This window comes from Hirundo rustica, chromosome 22 (assembly GCF_015227805.2).
Source record: "Hirundo rustica isolate bHirRus1 chromosome 22, bHirRus1.pri.v3, whole genome shotgun sequence".
NCBI classification, from domain to species: domain Eukaryota; kingdom Metazoa; phylum Chordata; class Aves; order Passeriformes; family Hirundinidae; genus Hirundo; species Hirundo rustica.
Genome location: NC_053471.1, coordinates 2,654,812 through 2,677,269, shown reverse-complemented (window position 1 = coordinate 2,677,269; position 22,458 = coordinate 2,654,812). Strand labels below are relative to the sequence as shown.

Genomic DNA, 22,458 nt, shown 5'->3' with positions numbered 1-22,458 from the left:
TCTTCACCAGCTACCACTACTCCAGGTTAACACAGGTAGCTTTTGTTGCTCCAATATATCACTGAAGCCAGTAATTAAGTATTAATATAAAGAAGTTTAAAACATCTGGCTGGCTACACTAGGAAGATGCAGTTATCTGCAATTTGAGTGAGAATACAGGCAACTTTGGCCAGAGAAATTTTTCTACCAGTGGCAGAATTGTTCTGTGTGATTACCTCAAGTCATCAGTGTCACCTGCTGACCAACTTCCTTATGGGCTTTTCTGGCTTCTCCACATCCTTGGGTGCAGTCAAAAAGCAAAAGAGTTGCACAAAGAATATCCATCATATCTTTATTTACATATCACAGAAACACACATGCAACATGTCACAGGTTTTACTACAATGGAACAACCTGTCCTATCTCCTGTTACCAAAAACTTTATTTTTGGCTCACTAGGAAAACTATCACTTCCCCAGAAAGCTCCTAAAAATAATAATTTAAATTAACAGACCTGGCAGGATAGCTAAATGAGTGAGAGCTACAGGCTGGGATGTCCTGCCACATCCTTGCAGAAACCAGGTGGTTCTCTGAAAGCAAGAAAGGAAGGAAGGAAGGATGGAGTGGGATTGGATTGTCCCAAAGATGACAGGTAGGAAGTGGTACTATGTAACAGCTAGAGAATATGTCTCGAGCAGTGAAAAAGGGAGAGAGCAAGAGGTCTGCCAGAGGGTCTGACCTAGGCAAGCAGCTTCCCACTGATCCATTTCCCGTCTTTGATTCCACCTGGACACTACAAATTTCCTCTCCTCTAGAACTTCCAGTCCTTAAAGAGGATCTATCTACCTTTATTCTCAAGCAATAATTAGGGGATGAAGTTTAAGCTCATATCCCCTTTTCCCTGAAGGATCTTCCACATCTTGCCTCTCTTGAGAGGAGGAGATGAAACTGCAGAGCCTTTTCCTGCCAGGGCCATCAGAATGGGAGTCATGATCATTGCTTACTAACGAGGAGAGGGGGACTCAATTCAATGGCAAGAATGTGCGGAGGGGAGGCACAGGGAGTGCAGTCCTGCTATGGAAAAGGCTGATGCCATTCTGTTTATAATAAACATGAGTTTCAGTCTAGCTGGGACCTGGCATATTCAGAGCCTGCAGCTTCCATCATTTGCTCAACTTTCTCCTCTAATTCCCATTGCTAGGTATAAACAGTTTGACCCCAGCTCCTGACCGTACAAGCAGGACTCCCACCCTCCTAAACATTAATGAAAGATCCCTGCTCTCCATTGACTGATTCAGGCTCCACACAGCGCCCTTTCCTCCGGGTCACTCTTCGGTTACGGTGGAATTTGGCATAACAGCGTAGCCCTATGGAAAAGACAAGTGGAGGTGAGGAGCAGGGCTCACTACAGCAGTAACATCAACTATCTCTCTGCCTGAGATGCTGCTGCACTGGGGACAGTCCCAGTGCTGTGTCAAGTAGGGTGGCAGAGAAATGCCTCACACAGACAAGGCATATTACTCTCTGGGCACTGGCATTCTGTGTGGCTCACTGTTCTGGTTTGGGATTCATTGTTCAGGCAGGTTTCACTGGCTTCTTGAAATACCAATGAATTATTCCAATTGTTTCCAGTGATTTTATGGAAGCCCTGCTTGGTTTCCCCCTATTACTTCCCATTACTGTCTAAGCAATCTCTCCATTGGGAAATTACTACAGACTTAATGTGCAGCAGGAATGACTAGGGAACTCCCCTTGCTATTTATTTCCCTGAAGCTTCAAGGGAGAAGAGACTTTGAAATGTTATTACTGGGAGGTCCAATTCAAAGCCCACTGCTCATCTCCTTTAATTTCTCTGTTTTAGATGCTCAATGTGCAGGGGCTGAAGGAAGCTAGCTAATATAGCATGGATGAATATGAAGGGGAAAAAAGGTGTTTAATTTGTAAAGCCATGAATACATACTCTCCCATGGCAATGGAAGGTAATGGGAGCCTCTGGTCACAGTAACTACTTGGTTTCTGGCCCCAAGAGGTAGATTTTATGGTGTTTCTGTCTGACTTTGTTACACCAGAATGCATAGCTCCTTGGGCCAGAGCGGATACAGCCTCTGGATAAATAATTCTCATGAAAATTCTCCCCGCTGCTTTGGCTTCTGCCACAGCTTCAGGCTTATTGCTACAATTCTATTTACCGCCCCGTGCTGGGGGGGAGGTCTTCTCACCTCTGCCGTTCCAGCCTGCTGCTCCCAGGTTCCTGCTGCGGTCCGTTTTGCCGTCCAGAGGGGCACTGGGTGCAGCTGCCCCCCGTGAGTTTGCAGCAGGAGCCCCTTTCCTCTCCCTCCCGCCGGCTGCACCCGCCATTACCGTGCGCAGAGGCGGCCCAGCCCGCGCCACAGCGCCCCCTGCAGCCGCGGGGGAATCACTGCACCCGCCCTGCCCGGCCGGGAGCCACCAGCGCCCCTGCTGGCTGTGCCCGGAACTGCACCCAGGGGGAAGGCGCCTGTGGCCCAGAGGGGGCTGGGAGCGGGTTCCTGGTATTCTTTCTTTGTTTGCCTTATTATACACATATATACTAGTAAAGAACTGTTATTCCTTTTCCCATATCTTTGCCTGAAAGCCCTGTAATTTCAAAGTTATAATAATTTGGAGGGAAGGGGGTGATATTTTCCATTCCAAGGAAGGTTCCCACCTTCCTTGGCCGACAACTGTCTTTCAAACCAGGACTGGGAGCAAAGAGCTGGACTCACCTTCAGTGCACATACAGTCATCATAACACTTGTTGTTAAGGCCTCGATTGTGTGGTTTGCAGAGGTGTTCACGCAAGTCACAGCAAGAGCCTGCAACAGAGGACCAGGGATCAGCACAGCTCAGGTATCCCCTTACCTGTAGCGCTACTGACATCCATGACAGCTCCATTGTACAGACATCATCTGGTCCCACAACATGCCTAGGCAGCCTCTGCCCTTCCCTTGCATACCACTTCCTATCAGTAGTCCAAATTAGGATGCATGTCTTAAAGTGTGGGCTAGATTTCAAACATCTCATGTTTGGAGAAATGACTCTGCCAAGCTGATCCTGACCTGGGAGGCAGTCAAGGTGGTGATCACATGGCTCTCCTTCAGCTGTCATGGTTTCATTTCCACTGTTGAGGCTCTTACTGCGGCGTTTTTCTATGGAAAAAAAAAAAAAATGCTGATAGAAAATTTCATGCTAGCGTTTTTTCATTTTGGAGAATATATTGTTCCAGGGTAAAAACAGTGACAAATTTCAAGAGTTTGAACTCTAAACCTTCATAGTCTAATCTCCCTATTTCTCAACACTCCATTTATCCTCTGCCCTCTAAATATGCATCCAAAATGAGCACATCTATGAATACTAAACGTGGACAAGCCTTACAGGATGACTTTTGGGAAAGAGGACAAGGAGGTTTAGCACCTTTCTTTTTAGCAGATGGCCACATTTCTGGTTTGAGATCCTCATAATCAGTCCAATCAAAGAGTGCCATATCCAAGGTGGGCATCACATCCCCATCTTGCCTGAGGCGGGCCTGCAAACCACAAAAAACCAGACAGACAGTGGATTAGACTTCTGTAGAGACTCTTTGCAAATTTTCATGGTACTTTTACACATTAAAAAGGCTTTATGATTCCCTCTCCCCTCCTCTACTCCTGTCTTATCCACTTGGGATTCCTGGCATCTCATTTTCAAAAGTGAAGAGCCCCTAGTTGAGGCTGAAGCCAAGAGGGAAGTAGGGAAGTCTCTACTGCTTCTGTTTGGGAATAAAAGGTGAGCAATGAGCATTAGGGCATGCTGGGTCTTCAGCCAAGGGCTCCTACTGTCTCTCTGGTCCTTGAAACTCAGTGAAGATGGGTAGCTGAGGGAGAGGCAAGGCTTGGAGGTACAGAACAGCGGCTCTTTACCTGTGACCGTGGTGAAGTGGCTGGAAGAACAGGAGGCTCTTCTGTGGAAACAGCTGTGTCCATGGCAGCAATGAGGAGCATGGTGGGAGTCAGACTTGTAGCTTCCTCTGCCTGAAGATTTTGAAACCGTTCTTCAAAGCTTTTGGGTTTCTTGTACAGGGAGCTTGGCCCAGCATCAGGATTCTTCCCTGCAGAAGGCAACAGGTACAGTGGCATTACCTTTCTCATCCTTTTTCTCTGTGACAGATTCAAATCAAAGGAATTCATGTTTCATCCAGTCAACGACCACTGTTCCATGACCCTGAGCCACTGCTTAGACCACTGTAAAAGAGTAATGAGCTATAACAGTGATAAAACAGATCCAGAGTATATGCAGCTTGATTTTTGCATGCTTCATACATACAAAATCACACATTCCTGAAGATATGTCTAGCTCTTGTTTGAGAAGGGAAACATGTCTTTTTCTGGTCTCAAGAGTACAAAATGTACCTGTTTAACAATTTTTAAACCAATGGATTAAGCTGTTACAAATACCTGTGAATGCATTCTTATTTGATTTTAGTAGTGAGTTATTTCAATTTAGCTCAAGTCAGGACTTACCTAACTTGAAATTATCTTCACAGATATAGCCTTCTTCATAAGTATTAATTTTAATACTTTAAGTTAATACTTAATAAGTATTAATTAAAATATAGACCTTAAATTAACCTCAAGAAACGAGCCCTGTTGTAGTCTGCAAATACTGCTTCAAACCAGCTTTGTTGCATACTCTTCTATATTGCTAACACAAGCTGTTTAGTCAGTCCCCTGAAAAAACAATACAGCTCTTCTTACTGGGGCAGGGAGGATAGATGGAACTCAAGGACGTGACACCCAGCTTGTTACATAGTGTAGATTGACACAGATTGCCTGGCTTTAGCAGAGCTCAAGGTTTACCACACTGCACTCATACCACAGAGACACACACCCGCAACTTGACCTGCAAAGGAAAGCAGTCCCAGTCAAAACCAAGCAACATTTTAAAGTTATCAGTGCAATTTCACATAGGCAAACTCTGAACATAGAAAAATACAAGCTCTCTTGAGAAGAAACTGGTCTTCAAAGCAAAATAAGGGAGTTGTGGTTTTTTCTAATTCGAAGTCAGTGGAGAGATTGAGCATGGCTCGGACATATTTGTTCTTAAATTGGGCCATTTGCTAAAAAGAAAAAAGAAAAAGAAAAAGAAAAGAAAGAAAGGAAGAAAGAAAAAAAAAAAAGCCAACAAAGCAGGCCACCCCAAAACAGCCCCTCAGGTCTTAGGGACTCTCCGAGTCCCTGCAAGACAAACCAGGTCATTTTCACAAAATTGCAGCCAGCACTAACATTCTCTAGTTCTGCAGTTCCCCTTTCTTCTTGTGCCTCTTTTGTTTGGCAGATTTCTCCCCAGAGCAGCACACACTCCACACCCTCCACACACCCATGTGGTTCCACCACAGCTGCGTCTTCTTGCCCTCACACAAGAGACGCTCATTTCCAGTGACACAACAGCCCCAGCTTCCCTTGGAGCTCCAGTACCTCGGTGGTGTTTGAGCCTGTCCCTGCGGCTATGTCGACGATGCTCTCGGTTCTGCTTCTTTCCTTTCTCAGAGCCTGGGGACTGGTTTTCCCTCTCAGGATACAGCAATCCAAGCCCTAGGAACACGTCCTTGTTCTGTTTCAGGGCTGCTGGCTGTCCCTCTGCCACCAACTCTTCCACAGCTGAAGCTCCGCTGCCCATCTTGAGGGTCTCTTCCCCAGCCAGCTGCCCTCTGGAAGGCATGGCGTGGACTCTCTCCTTCTTGGCCAAGCCTTGCCTGTGATGGCGCCCAGTTCTGGGCTGCTGCAGCCACATCTCTTGGTTTTGAAGGTGGTTGTTGTTCTCCGGGGCATTTTTGAGCTTTGTGCCAGTGTTCAGGGAGACTGCAAGACTGATGTCAGAAAGAACCAGCACGCACAGGAAAAGGAAAGAAGAGAAGGTGGAAGAAGTTTCCATAATCATGGGTGCTCTGTCTCACCTGCAATTGAAAAAGAAAGAAAAAAAAAAAAAAAAAAAAAAAAAAAGGCAACCAACACTTAGGAACTGTAGAGGCCATCAGGATTCAGTCCTAGGACACTTAAATGAAAACCATTATGGTGTCCTGAGCTGGAAGCAAGTTATTCCCTCTTTGCTTATCTCCTCCCAGCCCTGGTTACAGCAGCTGAGACACATGTGCAGGGCCTGCAGGGCTGAGAGGTCCCAGTTTCATGTGCAAATGAGGCCATCAATCAGTAGGACATTTCCCTTTGATTCTCCACTAGCCCCCCTACCCTCCTATTCACAGCCCACCATCTGAGGGCTGGGGGGGCTGGCTCCTGCCCACAGCTCCTAAGCCTGGCACAGCACCAGCTGCCCAGCCAAGGCTGTTTGCTGCCAGGTTGGCATCCTGGGCCAGGGGCGCTGGCCCCTCCTCACAGCTGGGTTCCTTGCAATGAAGATGTCAAAATGAACAGAACTGGGGGCAGATGGTGGCCTCACAGGTCCAGCAACAGCCCTGAGCAGCTCAAGACACAGACTTCCACACGTGCCTGCATACTGCTTCAGGGTGGCTGAAATTGGTCAAAGAAAGAAAAAAACAGTGGAGATTTTGTGCTGATACCTCATGGCATAGCAGGGAAATAAAAAAGCTGTCAGCAAAGCAGGGGATGCTGGTCTAAGGACCAAGGGGCAGAGAGGCAGACTGAGGTTTCTTTTGCTTGTCCTACTTTCCCTCCTTGATCCTGCACAGGTCACCAGGCAAGGCTGTCACTGGGAGGGTAATTTAAGTCCCAAGAACATTGAGACCATTAGGAATCCACCAGCCCAGTGGCTGCGGTCTGTTCTCATTCATTCTGCTACACTGTCATATTTTTGAGGGTCTTGTTTCATCTGTGTTTGTGTTACAAGACACGGTTTTGGGATATTGCACAAGTCAGAGCATTCTCCAAGTTATTCAGTCATTCTCCCCTGTTCTTTCCCACAAAATGGGGAAAGGGATTTGCAGCATTTCTAGTGCAGCTTTTCCAGACTGTCCCTCTTTGGGCAGCATAAAGACAGTTCCCTGGGATAATGACTGCCAGAAAACCAGGCCTGTGCTTACATTTGAGAAGTACTGTCACAGAGTGATAGCCACAGCTTTTCACTCAACCTCATCCCAGTCTTTTCTGCACTTCAGCCCTTAGCTGCACCTGATTTCCATCTGTTCACCAGGAGAACCACTTTGCTGCTTAATCACAAGGGCTCATACTCCTTCCTCCAGGTGATCTTCTGCTTGACCAGTGTGTTGGTTTGGCACAGCCTGGTTTTTGGTAGTGGGGAGGGCCATAGGTGTGGCTTCTGTGAGAAGCTGCTAGAACCTTCCACCATGTCTGACAGAGCCAAGCTCTGAAGATAGACATGCTGCTGGCCCAATTAGAAAGGTTGTAACACCTCTGTGATGACATATTTGAGGAGAAAATCAAAACAGGGAAGCAGTTTTCCCAGGGGTGGTGAGGCACTGTGGCCCATCTTGGCATGGCCCGTGGTGAGCCTTGCCTGCCTGGCTGCCCCTGGCCAGCTGTGCCACGGGCAAAAGGGCAGCGGTGGTGGCTTCTCCTTGGCAGTGCCCTGCATGAAGAGAGGCGTTAAACAGCGCCAGTGCTGTGGTCACCACTGCCCACACGATTCAGCGAGGCCACCACTGCCCACACGATTCAGCGGGGCTGCCACTGCCCACACGATTCAGCGGGGCCACCACTGCCCACATGATTCAGCGGGGCTGCCACTGCCCACACGATGACAGCGGGGCCACCACTGCCCACGCAATGACAGCGGGGCCACCACTGCCCACGCAATGACAGCGGGGCCACCACTGCCCACGCAATGACAGCGGGGCCACCACTGCCCACGCAATGACAGCGGGGCCACCACTGCCCACGCAATGACAGCGGGGCCACCACTGCCCACGCAATGACAGCGGGGCCACCACTGCCCACGCAATGACAGCGGGGCCACCACTGCCCACGCAATGACAGCGGGGCCACCACTGCCCACGCAATGACAGCGGGGCCACCACTGCCCACGCAATGACAGCGGGGCCACCACTGCCCACGCAATGACAGCGGGGCCACCACTGCCCACGCAATGACAGCGGGGCCACCACTGCCCACGCAATGACAGCGGGGCCACCACTGCCCACACGATTCAGCGGGGCCACCACTGCCCACACAATGACAGCGGGGCTGCCACTGCCCACACGATGACAGCGAGGCCACCACTGCCCACACGATTCAGCGGGGCCACCACTGCCCACGCAATGACAGCGGGGCCACCACTGCCCACACAATGACAGCGGGGCCACCACTGCCCACACAATGACAGCGGGGCCACCACTGCCCACGCAATGACAGCGGGGCCACCACTGCCCACGCGATTCAGCGGGGCCACCACTGCCCACACAATGACAGCGGGGCCACCACTGCCCACACAATGACAGCGGGGCCACCACTGCCCACACAATGACAGCGGGGCCACCACTGCCCACACAATGACAGCGGGGCCACCACTGCCCACACAATGACAGCGGGGCCACCACTGCCCACGCAATGACAGCGGGGCCACCACTGCCCACACAATGACAGCGGGGCCACCACTGCCCACGCAATGACAGTGGGGCCACCACTGCCCACACAATGACAGCGGGGCCACCACTGCCCACGCGATTCAGCGGGGCCACCACTGCCCACACAATGACAGTGGGGCCACCACTGCCCACACAATGACAGCGGGGCCACCACTGCCCACACAATGACAGCGGGGCCACCACTGCCCACACAATGACAGCGGGGCCACCACTGCCCACACAATGACAGCGGGGCCACCACTGCCCACATGATTCAGCGGGGCCACCACTGCCCACACGATGACAGTGGGGCCACCACTGCCCACGCAATGACAGCGGGGCCACCACTGCCCACGCAATGACAGCGGGGCCACCACTGCCCACGCAATGACAGCGGGGCCACCACTGCCCACACAATGACAGCGGGGCCACCACTGCCCACACGATTCAGCGGGGCCGCCTGGCTGGCTGAGGAAACACGGCCAGGGACTCCCACTCCAGATGAGATCTACTTCTCAGCACTGTGAGATCCTGCAAGAATCTTTGAATTGGTGGAACTTGTTGGCAATGGTCCCTATGAGCAGCAGTTTTACTTCCAGTCAGAGAAGAAGAGGAAGTGAGGGCATGTGAGGGAAAACATCATGGCGACACCAAGGTTGGTGGAAAAAAAAAGCAAGGGGAGGAGGTGCTTCAAGTGTGGGAGCTGAGATTCTTCTGCAAGCCGTGATGAGGACCATGGTGAAACAAATGATCCCCTTGTAATGCAGGAAGTCCATGGGGGATGCAGAGATCTGCTCGCAACCTGTGGGAAAAGTGCTTATTGTGGAGTGGGTGGATGCCAGAGAAAGCTGTGGTCTAGCAGGAGACATGAACAGAGAGAGGGTCCCTACTTCCAGAGGCAGAGAGGGCCCTTGCTCCCAGACTAGGGCAGCTCATCCTTCAAGGATTGCACCTCTTGGATGAGTGACTCACGCCACAACAGTTTTGGGATGACTGTTTGCCCATGGGAGCGACCCCACAGCATAGCAAAGACTCCACTCCCTGAGCAAACAGAACAAGATCTCGAGTAACAAACTGACCAAAACCCCCCTGCCCTTTCTCCCTGCACTGTCGGTGAGAAGGAGGGAGAGGCTGGGGAGGGGAAAAGGTGCTTTAAAGGCTTCTTTTAGTTCTCATTATCCCCCTCCTACTCTGTTATTAAGAAATTTACCTTATAACTCTAAATTTGAACCTGTTTTGCCCTTAGAGTGTTTTCCTCCCAGTCCTTATCTCAACTCATGAGCACTTCATTATATTTTTTCCCTCTCTTCTGCCCAGCTACAGCATAAGAGTCTGAGCAAACAACTTTGGTGGGTGCCTGGCATTTTGCCAGTATCAAACCACACCAGCCATTGTCACCTGTGAAGAGCAGCAGGTAGCAGCCGTTGGGGCCAATTCTGACTCCAATTTTTGTGGAGTTGACAGAAGATACTCTAGGAGTAGCCTGGGCTCTTTTTTTCCCCTTTTCTTTCAGCCTGAGAGACAGATGTGGAGAATTTTGAGTCAGCGAAAACTCTGCCATCACAGCAGCCCAGCATCCTGAAGTTAAGAGAGAAATGTCTTCATCCTGTTAATTGAAAAAAAACCCTGCTCATGCACTCACCAGCCAATCCTCCCTTTCCAAGATTCCTCTCTGTTGCTGTTCATAGCCTGGGAACATGTTTTCAGTTCAGCAATTCCCTGGAAAGAGGCAGGTAGCAAAGGGCCTTCTTTTCATGCAGTTTTCAAAAAGCAGGTCTTTCTACCGGCCATAAAAGACAATAAACTGTTCCTTAAGGACTGATTTAGGTGGCGCTGGGAAGCTCACTTGCTGCAGGCATAATGCTAGAAATACTATTTTATTGGCAACTACTTGGAACAAAGGAAAACCAGACTGACAGCTAAATCTATTAAGAAAAGCATTTGAAGTTCTTCTTCAAAACTACTAGAACAAATAGCAACACCCCTGCATGGGGTCATTTGCTTTTTCCCTAGACCATAGAGTCTTTGTTTTTTTCCTAGGATATTCTCTTTAAGAACCAGAGCAAACCAGCTGTGTTAAGACATCACTCAGAACAACTCAAAGAGCTAGAAAGAGCATCTTACCTTTTCATCTGTAGGCAAAATACCAAGAGGAGAGAACAAGTGCAAAGAGAATGCAAGGGTGTCTCCAATCTCACTCACAGACGTGGCCCTTTGATGGTGAACCTGACAGACATATTCTGATTTTCAATGGGAGCTGGGAGGCAGCTAAATGCTGCAGGGCAGTTAAACAGAAGGTCTGCTTCAAAGCATAGGGGGCATTTATTTAAGCTGCCCAGCTGTCTTGTTGGCATGAGCCAGGATGAAAATGCAGGTAGAAGCACAGATTGCTTCATCTCTGCACAGGCAGAGCGGGCAGGTTAATGTGCTACATTACTGTCACTGAGAATCTTGCATTAATAATGCAGATAAATACCTGTGCTACACTCTTTTCAGGGGAAACCTGAGCTGTTTGCTAAACAAAACCAGTGCATGGACAAGTTCTGGGTTAATGCAACACTGCTGTGCTAGAGGCAAAGCAGTCCCAGCCTTCGCCTAATCACTTTTTTCCATGTCTTGATCTATTTTTAATTCCAGAAACCTCTTCATACCTCCTTCATTTTTCTTACCCTACAGAGTTCACACTTAAAAAATACAGCTAGATAACACAACAGCATCCCTAGTTCTCAGTGCTCAGGTTCCTCAATGGCTGAGCACCAGAGTAAACTTTATCCTCTTTCTAGCAGAAGCACAGTCCACAAAAGGCCATGCTAGCCCTGGGCTCATTGATGTAGGTGACAGCAAGGTTCTTGCCCTGCTGATGCAGCCTGCAAAGGATGAAATTCTGCCTGAGACACACACCAGGTAGAAAGAAGCCTGGCCTTGTAAGGAGTTGCTTTTCCTAAATTGCTATAAACACACGTGTTACAACAAAGCCCAGAATTCATCCCCTTCTTAGGGTTCATATATTAGTAAGGGAAATAAATGGAGTATTTGCCAGGTAAAGCTGTCCCTGTAGTTCTTCACAACCAGACCTACATCCTTATTGCTCAACCCCTCTTCCTGCACTGCCTTTTAGACCCTCAGGATAACAAGCCACCTGGGGTAGCAAATCTGCCTCTCACATGAACATATGTACAGCAAAGAGCTGCCCGGAGTACAGACTCAGGGTTGGGCAGTGAGTGCTGTATTCCAGCCACAATTTCTGATCCATTTTGGGTTAGTAGTGGATGGTTACAATCCTGTAAATTAAATTGGGGGTGGGTGGGGTTGGATCTTGGATAACTTTCCTTCTGGGAAGTCTCCTTCCCTCGACTCACTAATATAATTGCTATTTCTCTGCTCGCTGCTCATAATCCTGCATTGCAGCTATGAACTGAGCAGGTACACAGAAATTCACACGTTTTTCCCCTATAAATGCAGTTGCGTCACCTTGGTTCTGAAATAGACTCTTTAACTCTTCCTGGTGTATTTGTTTCATATTTGGCAAAGCAGGAACATGAGATCATCTACATTCATTCACATATCTCACTGAAAACGTGATATCTGACAGTCCTAGCTTTAACTTTTCACTTATGCTCTTCATGTCACAGCCAAGAGGAACAAAACCTTTGAACTGAGACTGTCAAGATCCCTGATACATTTAGTATGTTCAAGGGCTGAACCAAGCTGGACCCAAGCACATGTGCTGAGCCAGATTTCTTTTTGGCTCTGATAAGCTCAGACTTTGGCAGACGTATGTTAAGATTTCCTGGACTCCAGACAATCCCAATCTGCAGCACTACACAAAGTGTATGGGCATCTACGTGGGTGTTGTGTGTATGTGCCTGTGTGGCAGGGATGACAGACAATAAACCCAGCTTTGTGTGCCAGGCTCCCTGTAAATAAGAAGCCATGGGGTGATGGATGGGCTTGAGAAGGCCTGGAGCAGAATGGATGGGGTAGGCTCTATGGTGGCTGACACGCAGAGAGCTGGCTGGAGCCATGAGGATGGCATTGTGCAGATAAATTAGATTTCACTTCCCTGCTAGGTCTCCTTCCATCTGTTTTTCTGTTTCTGGAGGCAAATGCTGGGAAGGTTCATAAACAATCTGCCAAGAGACTTTCCCATTTCTAAAAGCTTAGTCCCAGCTTTCTAGGGTCTCCCAAAGCAGGCAGGTAATATTTGCCCTTCTTTTTTCCTCTCCAGGGCAAAAGTACTAACACTTTTATTCTTTCCAACTCTTCCTGCATACTTGCTTTGTAAAGAATTTCAACTGTTTTTGCTGCTATCCCAGACATCCTTGGGATGACAGAACAGCAGAATTCCCTGCTCACAGATCTTCAGTCCTTTTGTGTTCCTTTTCAGAGCTGCCTTGCTTTTTAGGTTTCCTGTCTCCATCATCACCATTCCTCCCTATCTTGCCTTTCATACTTCCCAGACTCCGAAGTTTCTTTGTCCCTCATGACTGTGATGCAAGCCATTTCCTCTCTGCAGATATTCAGGCTACCTGAAATCTCCCCCCTCATTTTGCCTACGAAACATCTGGTTCCTTTACCTGTGCTGTTTTCTCTCACTTCTGCTATCCCCAGACAGCACTCCAGAATAGAAAGGGCCAAATTCAGTAATATACCAATTGCATTAGTGGCACAAGAGACGGGACATAAGGATTCAGGTTTGCAAGGCTTCAGGTAGCGGTCGTAGCTGCGCCTACACAAAGCCTCTCCCTGGGGAAATTTGTATCCCGCAACGACTTGAAACTTGTTTCACTCAACATTAGTTGTGTGGAGCTGGGACTCCCGTCACCCGTCAGCTCTGGCTGACAGCCTGTGCTCTGCCCTCCTGATCAGGACAGAAGTCATCTATTCACACAGCACAACCCAGGGAATTCCCTCTCCTGCAGCCCAGGCTTGTGAGCTGCCTGAGTCTCTGCTGAGCTCCAGCACCCCGGTTTTGATCTACATTGGACACCTTCAAGACACTACTGGCCACAGGTGTGCAACCCTTTCTCCTGAGCCTAGCCCAACCTGCCCTGGGAGCTTCCCAGCACAACACCGGCCAGGGACAGATCAGCCCAGCAAGTCACTGCGTGGAGGAGAAGAGGGGCCCATGAATGAATATGTAGTACCCTCTGCTCTGCTTCCCTCTGGGACTTCACAGTGTGGCTGACGCAGCCATCACAGGCGGCCTGCTATCAAACAGAGCCTACCCTACCCAATAATGAGACTAAAATAGCAATGAGACTGAGATTAGCAGTTGCTTGCTGTCAGCATGGCAGAGAAGACTCTTCAGTTTCATGCACAATGCCAGGTGACAAATGGGACACAATCAATGGGAAAGGTCATTGTTCACCCAGCTGGAAAGTACTCACCAGTGTTACAGGGAAGAATGGGGCAGATTTGCCCTGATCTTCGCTGGGAGGGAGACATGGATGTGTCCCAACCAGCAGAACAGTTAGGCTGTGCTATCAACATTCTTTCTTGCATGACATTCTCACTTTGAACCGTATGTATAAAATTAATGCCTCCTTCTTCAAAGGAGAGGAGATGGGAATACAAAACCACTTCCATCAAACCCTCCAGCTGACAGAAAACTTCAGGTGTGAATTGGATAAGTGTCACTTAAATTCTACGTGATGAATTACTAGCTGCACTAAGCCATTAACTGATGCCAAATTGATTTAATTCAGAAATGAGACCTCACTTTTATCAACAGAGGAGGAGCAGAGAACAAGCCGCGGGTACCCAGGGGCTGGGTGTACGGCAGCACACGGCTCTGTAAACACAATGACTCGGTGGGAAAAGCTTCCGTCACACCTCGGCATCCCCGGCTCGGAGCCGGGACATACCTCTGAGATGAGCGAGGGGCTCAGGCCCTGCGAGAGGGACGGTGCCTCTCTCTGTCCGAGGCGACTTTGCCTCCAAGAGCGATCCGGGGAGGGAGCTTGCAGGAGTGACCCACAGTGGGGAGGTGGGACGTGAGCCCGAGCCCGCACCGCACATCCCTGCGAGGCGCACGGCGCAGGACACGGAGGCGACCCGCGTGGCAGAACCGCGGCGGGAGCTGCAGAGTCCGGAACCCGCTCCCCAGCCCGGGTGACAATAGGTCTGGCCGAAGGCACCGCGCTCCGGCACCGGCGCTGCCCGAGCTCCGCGCTCGCACGCACCGCTGAGCGATGCCGCCGTGACCGGAGCTCCGCGCGCATCCCGACGGCGGCAGCGCCGGGCATCCCCGTCACCCCGTGTCTTTGTGTCCCCCCGCGGCTCACGGAAAGTGCGAAGGTGTCCCCCACTCCTCCCCAGCCCCTGAGACAGCAGAGGGGAATCAGCTCGGCGGAGCAACCTCCGCCGGCCCCGGGGCGGGGTGAGCACGGCGCGGGCAGCGCTGCCTACCTGTCCGGAGGTCCCGATGTGGCGGAGCCCGGCAGGCAAGGCAGGGCAGACAGAGCTGTGCGAGCGGCGGAGGGGAGGCAGGTCTGCGGGGGGCAAGGGGTGTTCAAACCCGACAGGAGGAGGAGGAGGAGGAGGAGGAGACAGGGGGAAGGCAGTGGGGGAATGTGGAGAGGAACCGGGGACGTCGGGAATCCCGGGGGACCGGGGTGCATGGTGCGGGAGGAGGTGGGGCTGGGAGGGGTGGAGGGGTGGAGGGCGTGCGGGGGGGCAGAGGGGAAGTGCAGGGGCATGCCAGGGGAGCGAGGTGCGGGGTGCCCGGCGCGAAGGAGGAGGTGGGTGCGAGAGCGCAGGGTGCTGGTGGCAGCAGCGGTCCCCGCCCCGGGCACGGACGGGACAGACAAAGGCCGGAGACAAAGGCGTGGCAGCCCGAGCGGGGGCGAGCCGGTGAGCCGCGCTCACCTGCGCGGAGGGGCGGGCTCCGCCCTCCCGCGGGGATCCCCCGCCTTACGGTCACGGGGGCGGGAGATCCGCCGGCGGCTCAGCGCGCCCCGCTCCCCGCACCGAGTCCCCGGCCCCGCCGTGACGGGGGAGCCGCGGCGGTGCCGGGACCCCGCGGGGGCGGCGGGACTGGCCCCGCTCCCGCTCCTCCCGCCCACCGGGGGGCGCTCACCGGCCCCGCCCTGACGTCACCCGCACGCGCCGCCGCCGACCCCCAGGCTGGGCGGGCGTGACGGGCGGCGGGCCCGGTAGGGAGCGGGGGGACACCGGGGCGGGAGGGGACACCGGGAGGGGACACGGGGGCGTGGGGACACACCGGGGCTGTGCTGAGGCGGGGCCGGCCAGGGCGTGCCCTGGGTGGCAGTGGGGGCTGCGGGGCGGGCGAGGAGCCCCGTTTCGGGAGGGAGCAGCGGCGGACGGGCGGTTCCCAGGCTCGGGAGCGCTGAGGAGGGGCAGTGCCGTGCGGTGCCTGGGACCGGGGCGCTCCAGCGGTCTGTCCCCGTCTGTCCTCCCTTCTGCTCCGCTCACAGCGGACTGGGCGAGGGAGCGGCGGTGATTGGGAGCCCGGGCTCGGGCAGAGCACGTCCGGACTGCTGGGGTGGCCTGTGCCGGCTGCTCTGGGCTAGTGCGGGAGCTCTAGGAAGAGCCACGGGCAGGATGGTGGGTTAGAGTTACGTGATGTGCCTCATCCCTGGAAATGTCCAAGGCCAGGTTGAGTGGAGTTTGTACCAGCCTGGAATAGTGGAAGGTGGCTCTGCTTCTGGCAGGGTGTTGTAATAAGATGAGCTTTAAGGTCTCTTCCAACCCAAAGTGTTCAGTGATTCCGTGATCCCCCAGCCTGCACAGTCCTTGAGCCTGTAGTGCCTAGTTCTTGCTCTGTGACTGCGTGGAAGGGTGGATCCCTTCCAGTCCCTTCCACTCCCTTGGGTTGCTTGGGCCTCTCTTTAGGGAGGGATGACGTTTAAATGAGGATGTGAACCTAAACCTCTAAAAACACAGGTTGTTTATGATACTCTATAGATCTTTTGTACTAATTTGAGAGACACTGTGGCTAGGGTCCTGGAGAGATGCTTAACTATCTTAATTTTATTTAATGTAGCAGATCACCAATATTCCAGGAAGTCCTTGTATGCAGTGGTATAACTCTGTTTTAAAAAACTGGGGATGAGAGTTGCTCCCTGTTTTGAACTAATTCTTTGTAGGTCTGAAAAACATGTTTTGTTGCAGCTGAAACAGCTTGAAAAACAGTGTGTAAAGAGCTGAATGGGACATCTGATTTGTAAAAAGTCTTTGTAGGACACCTGAGTTGCTGGTGGAGCCAGGGTGCTCCAGAGGCATTTAAAGTTCATGAACCTCTACAGTTCATGAATGGTGCTGCTGTTAGTGGTTAGAATTTGCTTGCATGCAGAGAGTGTGGATAAAATAATGAAACAAATTAAAGTTTCTAATAGATAATTATTTACACTGTGGCTTAAATTTTGCAAGGCATGGAGTCTGCTCTGCAGGGAAAGCTCAACTCCAGCATCTGCTGTTTGATTGTTGGCACATGAAAGTCAGTTTGTCACAATAATGTGCTGACCTTTGTAGCTCACAAATTTCAGGCTCCTCAGGGATGTAGTCATGACCCAAGCCTGTCAGAGGTCAAGGAGCAGCTGAATGATGGTCTAAGTCACATAGTTTAGTTTTAGGTGGTCCTGCGAGGAGCAGGGAGATGAACTCTGTGATCCTTATGGGTGCCTTCCAGCCTGAGGTATTCTATAATTCTGTGTGACAAAGTTGCAGGGTTTGGGTTCCTTAGGACTGCAGAGAGAAACTCAGAAGCTGTTGGCAGGGGCAGCAGATGAGAACCTGTGTGATGGTGCGTCAGTGGAAGATCTAGCTCCAAGCTTGGACAAGCAGTGGTTTGTGGTGGTGTTAGAATAAACCCAAAACCCCGAGAAGTTCTTGTGTTATAGTAGGAGATAGGGCTTAGAAAAGGCAAGTACTATGAAGCTTTAAAAAAAACAGTGTTTCTTGTGTTAGTAAAAAAGTACTTGTCTGAACTTTCCTGTATCCCAGAAAGGGAGAGAGACTGCAAACCCCAGGAACTGAATTGTGAATAATCTCTCATCGTGAGGTGTGAGCACTGGTTTGTGCACTACTGGTAATCCCTGAGGATGTGCTGTGCTTATGGGGGATGCTCACACCTCTCACTGTGGGCTCACAGGGTCTTCTGGTGTACAGCTCCATGAACTGACTGTATGAAAAATACAGGAGCCAGAGGATAACCATTCCTTTTGTGGTTACTTCCAGGGCCTGGGGAAGATGACCACTCTCACACGGCAGGACCTTAACTTTGGGCAAGGTACTGTGTTGTACTAAGCTGCATCTGGTGTCCTCGTGTAGCTCCTCCTGGGCACTGAGCTTGGGCGAGTGTTGTTGTAGGGTTGCTCTGTCCCTAAACTTTCTGAGCTAAGAGGAGGCAGGTGAAATTTATGTAGAAAAAAAAACCTGTAAAAACAGTTCCCCTGAAGCTGTGGTATTGCCCTACTTTCCCACACCCTATTCCAGCATCCTTTACTTCTGTTTTTCAGTAGTTGCAGATGTTCTTTCAGAATTCCTGGAAGTGGCTGTTCACCTCATCTTGTACGTCAGAGAAGTTTACCCTATTGGGATCTTTCAGAAGAGGAAGAAATACAATGTACCTGTCCAGGTAGGAGATTTTCCTGGAAACAGCCACATGGACAAGCAAAATAGCAATCAGTCAACACTCACCAGAACAAACTTATCTCTGGATGTGATTGTTTAATGTATAGACTTATTTTTGAGGAGAGCTTAGCTCTTGTCATCAGAGAAAACAGCCCTGTAGCTGAAGATACAGCAAATACTCACAGAACAAGCAGGTCATGGACAACAGTAGTGAAAGGCTGCCCCAGCTCTGTGCTGTGAGATAACAGGGAAACAAGTTTCCTAGGAAGTAGAGATGGTTGGAAGATGCTATTCCCAATATGCTGTTGTGGGTGTAGAATATACATTCTAGATATAACAACAACTGTGTGGTGCAGTGATCTGCCTCAGCTGATTAACCCTTCCCTGGAAGAATTACTGGTTTGAATGAGCAACTCGGCATTTTTCAGCACTATTTGAAGCATGACTTGAATGCTTTGTACACACTGGTGCTGCTGTTTAAATCTTCCCTTTTAGCATTGTCCTGGCTCATATCAGACACAGCTCTGACTCCTCCCTGTCTTTGCTACAGATGTCCTGCCACCCAGAGTTGAACCAGTACATCCAGGACACGCTGCACTGTGTAAAGCCACTGCTGGAGAAGGTGAGCTTAGACAGGGGACCTGGGCAAAAGTACTGCAAGAGGATTTGACAGAAAGTAAGAGAACATAAATATTATCTTAACTGCAACATTTGTTTACAAATTTACCATACACATTATATGAGCTGATAAAAAGTTCCTAACAAAACTAAAAACATCCTAACCTTTCCTGGCTGTTAAGATCCTGCCTTGCTTGTCCCATTTACCACACAAGGACACATCTGTACATTTCCAGTTACATCATTCTACTATTCTGCTTTACAATCCATCCCAGTTTAAGCAGCTGCTGTGGCAGAACAGTTTGAATGCTTTGCTGTGAACCAGCAAGCAAAGGTAGGTCTGGACTCCAGGTTTTGTGAGAGAAGGGTGTGACCAATGAAACATTCCAGGAGGCTGCTGGCAGGTTTTGTATGCCTTGCTCTTTACAGACAATTTTAATGCACATGTAGAAAATAGAATTAGGTCTGTTTTAAATTGTGGCTGTACAAAGCAGCTCTGTTTGGGCAATGGTCTGAATTTGTCTTAACTTCACCAGTGAGAATGGCTGTGCATTTCCTCCTTAGTTCTAAAACAGGATCTAGAGGAACTTAGCACATTTCGTCCCCCTCAGCCTTAGCCACAAGCTGGCAGCTTAACACCCAGCAAGAAATGGCTCTACAAAAGCATTTTTTCTGATTCCAAGAACGATCTGAACTCAGGTTTTGGGTAAGGCCTTGTGCTGTCGGGCCCAACAACTAAGTGTACTCCCACTGCATCAAAGTATGTGAAGCACACTGTGGGCAGCAGACAGCTCATATGAAGAAAGGGATTTTTCTGTCTTGGTTCCTGCAGAACGATGTGGAGAAAGTTGTGGTTGTAATCCTGGATAAAGAGCACCACCCCGTGGAGAGATTTGTCTTTGAGATCACCCAGCCACCTCTTCTTTCCATTAGGTGAGGTTTCCATTCCTGCTTCCTCATGGCATCCAAAACCCAGCCCTGGGAGATACTCTGGAAACAACTTCAGGCCTTTGCTGCATGCCAGTAACAACTGCTGTTTCCTCCACAGTTCTGAGTCCCTGCTGTCCCACGTGGAGCAGTTACTGCGTGCCTTCATCCTGAAAATCAGTGTTTGCGATGCTGTGCTGGACAACAACCCCCCAGGTAAATGTCACTTGGATCCAAACAGCCAAATGCCTGGCATTGCATGGCTTGGCTGATGCTCAGGAAGATGTCCCCTGAGCTGGAACCTGACACTTCTCTTAGGTTGCACCTTCACAGTTCTGGTTCACACACGGGAGGCTGCCACACGCAACATGGAAAAGATCCAGGTGATAAAGGTGAGTGATATCCTTGAGCACCTGAGATTGTGTGTGAGAAGCTGCAGAGCAAAGACTGGGCAGTGAAGAGTTTTGGCATCTCTAAGGTTAAGGCTGAGAGATATTTTGAACCCGTAGATTGATGTCACAATGAGGCACATCGTAACTGTACTTGAAATGTGGTGAAATGGTTTATGCTGGTGAACTGACAGCACATTTGCCACACACAGCCACAACTTCAGACAACTTCAAGTCTTGAAATAGATTCTAACAATACTCACTGTCCAGTGCTTGCTCAGACACTTAGAAATACTCAGGCTTGTAGAATAGGTACTTGAATTTAATCAAGCACAAAAGCAGCCCTCGACCACCATCCACTGTGCAGTTGCTGATTGTGTATGAAGAGCAAGAAAGACAGATTCGAGTACCTAGTAGGTTTGGGGGCATAAATACGTTTTAGCTTACAGGAAACTGTGTGCAGAACACTTTCTAAAGGAGGAGTAAAGAATCATTGCTTAGATACAGGGAAACTTTTTTCCTGAGTCAAGTTATTTTAGGTGTCCTAAGGCACAACAAATAAAGCTAGCAAAGTATAAAATCGTTCCAAAATGAAAGTCTGTTCTGCACTGCTTAGTAATGGAAACTTGTAGTGTAGTAGACCTACCTTTAGACTTCCAAGGCAGGATGGAAACCCATGCCATAACCATTCTGGAGTTGCAGTTAAATCCTGGTGTAATGAGCTGGACATGGCAGCTCAGGACAGCTGAGAGGGTATCTTTTAAAGTGAGTTGTCACCTTTGCAGTAAGTGAAGTGGGTTGACCTCACAGTTTGATGCTGTAATTGAAGATAATTAGGCTGAGCATCAGGGACAAGTGTTAAGTTTTGTTGTGGAAGGTTTGAATTACCTGTTCCTTCCCTCAGCCACTCTACACAAAACAAGTGCTGAGGAGGAGCTCACCTTACAGCACTGCTGGGTTCTGCCAGTAACACCTTGTGTTCCTGCCCCCAGGATTTCCCTTGGATCCTTGCTGATGAGCACGATGTGCACATGCACGACCCCCGGCTTATTCCCCTGAAAACCATGACATCTGACATCTTAAAGGTGAGCAGAGCATTGTGACCAAGAGGTGCTGAACCTTCTGAAGTTCTGAACTTTGAATGCTCTGACCAGCTCTGGTTTTCTGTGGTGTAACTTTAAAAAATACTGCTGAGCACTAGCTTAGTCTTGCAGATGTCTCTGCCAGTAATCCAAGCAGGGCAAGATTCCTCATAGTAAAATAGGAAACCTGGTTATGGGGGAAGGTATAAGCACTTCCTATTCAGCCTGTTGCTAGCTTTTTTTTTTCCATTCACCTACCTGTATACCAATAGGATTGCTGCTTGTTTCTCTCTCCAGATGCAGCTCTATGTAGAAGAACGAGCTCACAAAGGCACCTGATTTCAAATCTTCCTTGCCTTCAAGCTTCATCTGATCTTCCAGTGGAGTAAGATCTGTCACAAACTGTATCTTGATAACCATCTCTTCAGCTGGCCTTCTGGGTGAATGTAGAGCAGCTGCTGCCTCTTTATTTTAAGTGCTCTTACCACTGTATAAAGAACTGACTTGGAATGGAGAACAAGAGCCTGTTCCCATATTGACTTGTGTGAGAGTACAGTGTGTCCCTGGGGAGTCAGTGCTTTATTACCAGTCCAGTTCTCACCTGAAAAGGGCAGCTCCATTGCACACAAGCAGTGATAGACAGCAAGGAGCTGTCACACAATCCATGAGAGCAACATTTGTGCTAAGGGGGAGTGAGGCCTTACGTAGTGTCTGTCCACTGTGACCATCCCAAGTAGTCTTCAATAAATTCTGAGTTTTACCCCGGTTGAACTGGGCTGAGTTCTGTCAAAACCAGGCTCCTTTCTTCAGTGAGAAAGTATTTTTATTTTCTATGACGCTTCCACTGCTTTTCTAGATTGTATGTGAACTCTGTAAATTCCTATGAAAGGCTATATAACTTTGGTCTCTCCTCTTTCACTCAGAGGTGGCATTAGCAACATGGAATTTATCTGTCCAGCAAGGACACCTGCCAAGTATCCTGCTCCTAACAGAATAGGCAAGGAAAGCACTGTTAATCCTGCACCTGTCAGAGGAGATGGAACATGGGCTTAGCATTAGTTCTGGGTATGTAAGGGTGGCAGACACAGTTCGAAGTGAGCTGAGCTTTTTTGTCAGAGAATTTGGTACACTAGCCTGTGCAGCACCTCCTGCTTCCTCCAAGTAACAAGTGTAGAAACATTACAGATCACGTCTGGGCACTGCTTTAACATTTTATGTTGGGTTACACTGCTCAGTACAAACCAAAGGTGATGTGGGAAAAGCCCAGCACAATCAAAAGGCACTTGTGTTGTTAGGCAGCTGCCTGAAGGGACTC

General features: G+C 49.7%; 2 protein-coding genes across 4 annotated transcripts; one reads left to right on the top strand and one right to left on the bottom strand.

Annotated features, from left to right (window-relative positions):
- Positions 1-317: 317 nt before the first annotated feature.
- DRAXIN (dorsal inhibitory axon guidance protein) lies at positions 318-15,473 on the bottom strand. Of its 2 annotated transcripts, XM_040084307.2 has the most exons (8): positions 15,401-15,458; positions 14,942-15,024; positions 5,451-5,929; positions 3,897-4,084; positions 3,412-3,523; positions 3,057-3,146; positions 2,724-2,813; positions 318-1,346 (listed from the first exon to the last, which is right to left on the bottom strand). In XM_040084307.2, exons 3-8 carry the CDS (start codon positions 5,911-5,913, stop codon positions 1,234-1,236), a joined length of 1,056 nt encoding a protein of 351 aa, XP_039940241.1. In that variant the 5' UTR covers positions 5,914-5,929; positions 14,942-15,024; positions 15,401-15,458; the 3' UTR covers positions 318-1,233. The 2 variants fall into 2 exon arrangements, with proteins under 2 accessions (XP_039940241.1, XP_039940242.1); XM_040084308.2 differs by lacking the exon at positions 14,942-15,024 and having other exon boundaries at positions 15,401-15,473.
- A 126-nt stretch (positions 15,474-15,599) lies between these two features.
- Positions 15,600-21,935, top strand: MAD2L2 (mitotic arrest deficient 2 like 2). 2 transcript variants are annotated; one of them, XM_040084306.1, is made up of 9 exons: positions 15,600-15,687; positions 17,732-17,783; positions 18,013-18,131; positions 18,678-18,749; positions 19,578-19,678; positions 19,794-19,888; positions 19,991-20,064; positions 21,054-21,146; positions 21,441-21,935. In XM_040084306.1, exons 2-9 carry the CDS (start codon positions 17,744-17,746, stop codon positions 21,480-21,482), a joined length of 636 nt encoding a protein of 211 aa, XP_039940240.1. In that variant the 5' UTR covers positions 15,600-15,687; positions 17,732-17,743; the 3' UTR covers positions 21,483-21,935. The 2 variants fall into 2 exon arrangements, with proteins under 2 accessions (XP_039940240.1, XP_039940239.1); XM_040084305.2 differs by lacking the exon at positions 15,600-15,687 and adding an exon at positions 15,919-16,099.
- Positions 21,936-22,458: the final 523 nt, after the last annotated feature.